General features: G+C 38.9%; 1 protein-coding gene across 1 annotated transcript in view; it reads left to right on the top strand.

Annotated features, from left to right (window-relative positions):
* si:dkey-250d21.1 (uncharacterized) overlaps window positions 1–3,068 on the top strand; it is a 25,123-nt gene extending 22,055 nt beyond the window's left edge. The window contains exons 10-11 of the mRNA XM_014007926.1: window positions 811–847; window positions 966–3,068. Of these exons, the coding sequence (XP_013863380.1) occupies window positions 811–847; window positions 966–2,488 (1,560 nt within the window). The 3' untranslated portion in view covers window positions 2,489–3,068. The remainder of the gene's footprint in view (window positions 1–810; window positions 848–965) is intronic.
* The last annotated feature ends 714 nt before the right edge of the window (window positions 3,069–3,782 follow it).

Below are 3,782 nucleotides of genomic sequence, written 5' to 3'. Positions count from 1 at the left end.
GTAATTCACTGACTGAATCAGGTGTGTTAGAGAAGGAAAAAAGTAAAACATGCAGGGCTGCGGACCTCGAGGGGCAGGTGTCTTTTATACTGTTAACGACTTCAAACAGGTGCCATTAATACAGGTAATGAGTGGGGGAAAGAGGAGCCTCTTAAAAAAGAAGTTACAGGTCTGTGACAGCCAGAAATCTGGCCTGTTTGTAGGTGACCAAATACTTATTTTCCACCATTATTTGCAAAAAAATTCTTTAAAAGTCAGACAAAATGATTTTCTCAAATTTTTTTTCACATTTTGTCTCATAGTTGAGGTCTACCTATGATGTCAATTACAGGCCTCTCTCATCTTTTTAAGTGGGGGAACTTGCACAATTGGTGACTGACTAAATACTTATTTTCCCCACTGTATATGGATAAAAACAATTGGTCTGTTAGCAATATTTGAATACTTTAACCAATAATACTTTGATTCATCAGTTTCTGCCACAGTTTTTATTTATTTATTTGTCATTTGGGATTATTATGAAATAGGTCTTAAATTTAATTTCATTTGGCATTAAAAAGTCTTAAAAAGTCTGACATTTAACTTTCCTTAAACTGTAGGAACCCTGTATTGTGTGAAGTGCACATGATTCTGTCAGACAAAACTAGATTATTCTGGAGGTGTCCTGACCATACAGTGGTACAGCCCATGCAAAATAAGAAAATAAATTGCCACAACTCTTTGTCATTATGCTCTATTGCAAACCAGAACTACCTAATTGGAGTTTTAGATTCTTTCTACATAACTGAGAAGGCTGTACTTTGGTTTCAGGTAATAGGAGCTCTGCAAAGACTGAAGTTGAGCAAGGGTAAGTTTATTTATGACAACTTGAGATTATAGCATAGTGTTCTTAATATGGATGAAAACAAGATGTTTTGTATGAATTCTAATGAGTAGTATAACATTTTCTGTATTTTTCAAATCAGGAGATAAAGTAGAACCAGCAGAAGCCCACAGTACCAGAGAAGCAGTCAAACCTGCGGATGGAGAGGTGAACCCAGCTGAAAAGGAAACTACACAAGAAGTTGTTCCAGGACCGAGAACCATAGTCTCCTTCTACGAGCCACAACTGCGTGAACAAATACTGAAGGAACTGTGGGACTCTCAGTTTTTCACTATTATATTTGATCAAACTGTTGAAATTAATGGTGAGCTATATGTCCCATTGTGCATCCGGTACTTAAACAAAGAGGACATTCAGTGTGAGGAAACACTGGCCTTCATCCCTTTTACTGAAGACCCTGTTGGCCTCACCGAGTCAATTGAGACAGCTCTGTCTGAGAAGTGGGGGCTCAACATGGAGTACTGCAGAGGACAGGCATTACTGAGTGTTGGTAAAGTAGGAGCTCAGATGAGAGCTGTGAGTCTATCCATAGCTCAGAAATACCCACATGCTATTAGAACCGTGAGTTCTGCTTCATCACTCAACGTATGGTTGGCTAAATCATCTCCTGCCACCGAGGCAGCTGATGGAGCAGTCCTTATAGGGAAAGTGTTAGGCTGGCTCACAGAGGACGCAGAACGCCAGAACAAACTGGAAAACAAGATTGTTGAAGTTTTCCAGCAAGAAGAAGGACAGGGCAGTGAACTGAGTGACCAACTTGTGAAGAACTGGGAGAAGAGTCATGACATGCATAGATTTATGATAGCAATCATAGAAGCCGTCATGCTCTGCTTGTACGAGCTGAAAGAAGAGGGAAGTCCTTTAGACCAGCAGCAAGCATCCTACTTTTTTGACTCAATCMGAAACTTTGAGTTTATCTTTTCAACGGTGGTACTGATGCATGTCTTGAGTGTAACTAAAAAGCTTAGTCAGTCACTTCAGGGCAAACCCTTAGACGTGTTGCTCTCTGTGAACACCTTGCCTGACGTCAAAGCGTCGCTCGCTGCCCTCCAGAGCAACATTGACAGCAATCACAAGTCCTGGTTCGAGGAAACTGTTGCCCTAGCATCGAAACTTCACATCCCAATGATGCATCCAGTGCTTCTAGAGCCGTTGAGTGAGTTTTACAAAGAGTCTGTTAGCACCAGGGTTGTGGAGCACTCAATAGCAGAAATTGATGACCTATTCACAGAAAAGGTGTTGGATACCTTGAAATGTCTGGAGATTGTGCCTTACGCAATGTCCAAAGTGGAAACCAGCATTCTTAGCGGTCTTGTGTTTCGTTTGTATAAAGAGGACTTGCCAGACCAGTCCTCCCTTCACTCTGAGATGAAGGAATGGAAGGAGAAGTGGTTGGATCCAATGGCAGGTTATCTTCCAAGCACTGTGCTTGATACGCTCAAAACGTCACAGATCAGAAGTTTCAGTAACATTGAAACTCTCCTCCGACTTCAGGTCATCTTGCCATTTTCAAGGCGAGAGAGCAACTTCAGGCAGGGAAAACGAAGCTTGCTGGAGTTCATTCAGCAGGAGAAGAGGTCCTTCGCTGAGCTTCATCCTCTGTAGGAGCTGCAGAACTTTCTGCACAGTAGAGAAGTGGGTTTGCCAGTTAGTGGATGTCAGCTTTACCTTACTGGATTAATGGATTCTGAACACTGTACATTAATGGTTTTTCCTTTGTCATCCCACAAAGCCCTGTACTGCGTTGCTTTGTTTTTTTAAGTTTTTTTTTCTTTTCTATTTCTCTGTCTGTAGTTTTGTACAGTTGTACTGCCCAGTGGGACCAATGTCATGGAGAAAAAGACGGTTGTCTATGCTTTTGTGTGCCTTGATGAGACCCTAATCTCCAAATGTTCAATAATGTTTAAAATGTCCTATCGATTTTGGATTGTTATTCGTTTGTCTCCATTTTCTGAAATGACTAGATGGCTCATTACTATTAAATTGCACCCTTACTCTTTCCTGGGCACAAATGGAAATGATTAGTTCTGTCATGTTTTCTGATGATTTCACGTTTCCTGTCTACTTGCCAGAAAGAATTTGCTGTAAAACGTATCTCTGAGAATAATGTTTCCTTTTTAGGAAAATCTTCATATATATTTGTCAAAAAAATAAATAAAAAACCCCAAAACATTCCAAAAAGATACTTTTGAGAGCTGACGTTTCTCTTCGTATGCTGCAGGTCTTGAAGTCAACACCAGAGGGCGCAGCATGACTGCTCTATAAAGTTGGCACACATGCATACCAAGATAAGATTTATTAGTGGGCTTGAAATATTCCTCTATTACTATTCTTTCGTGAGTTAAAGTATTTTTGTAGTGTTATACCAGTAAAAGAAAAGGTTTAAGATGCAGAATATCAGAAGGCCTAAATCACAACAATTGTATGTAACTGAATGAAATATCAATGTCTCGAGTATGCAGAGCTAGAAGTTGTTGCAGAGTTCTGGTATTAATAAAACTGAGAAAAAAAATGCAAACCTATTGTCAGACTTTACAAAATAAGCCGTCTTTTAAAAATCACATCCATAAAACGATTTCATATACAAGTCGCCCTTGGATGCTTTAAAAGTCTTAAAAGGCATTTAATTCAGTCCAAAAATGAGGCCTTAATTATCCTTGAAATGTTTTAAATKGATCTTTCAGGAGTCTTAAAAATGTTAACATATTGTAAAAATTATGTAATTCATCTCAAAATTTAAAATCAGTATTTTAAAAAAATAATTTACTGAATGCCTCGCAGCTAGTTTTGTGTTAAACATTTGAGTAAAATTGTTGCCTTTTTTGTTTCAGGTGGCTTTAATGTGGTTAAAGTTTTACATTTAACTTGCATTAAGTTGTAGGAACCCTGTCTATAACAC

Source organism: Austrofundulus limnaeus, unplaced genomic scaffold (assembly GCF_001266775.1).
Source record: "Austrofundulus limnaeus strain Quisiro unplaced genomic scaffold, Austrofundulus_limnaeus-1.0 Scaffold45, whole genome shotgun sequence".
Classification (NCBI taxonomy): domain Eukaryota; kingdom Metazoa; phylum Chordata; class Actinopteri; order Cyprinodontiformes; family Rivulidae; genus Austrofundulus; species Austrofundulus limnaeus.
The sequence above is the reverse complement of the archived record's forward strand: the minus strand, read 5'-3'. Positions and strand labels throughout refer to the sequence as shown.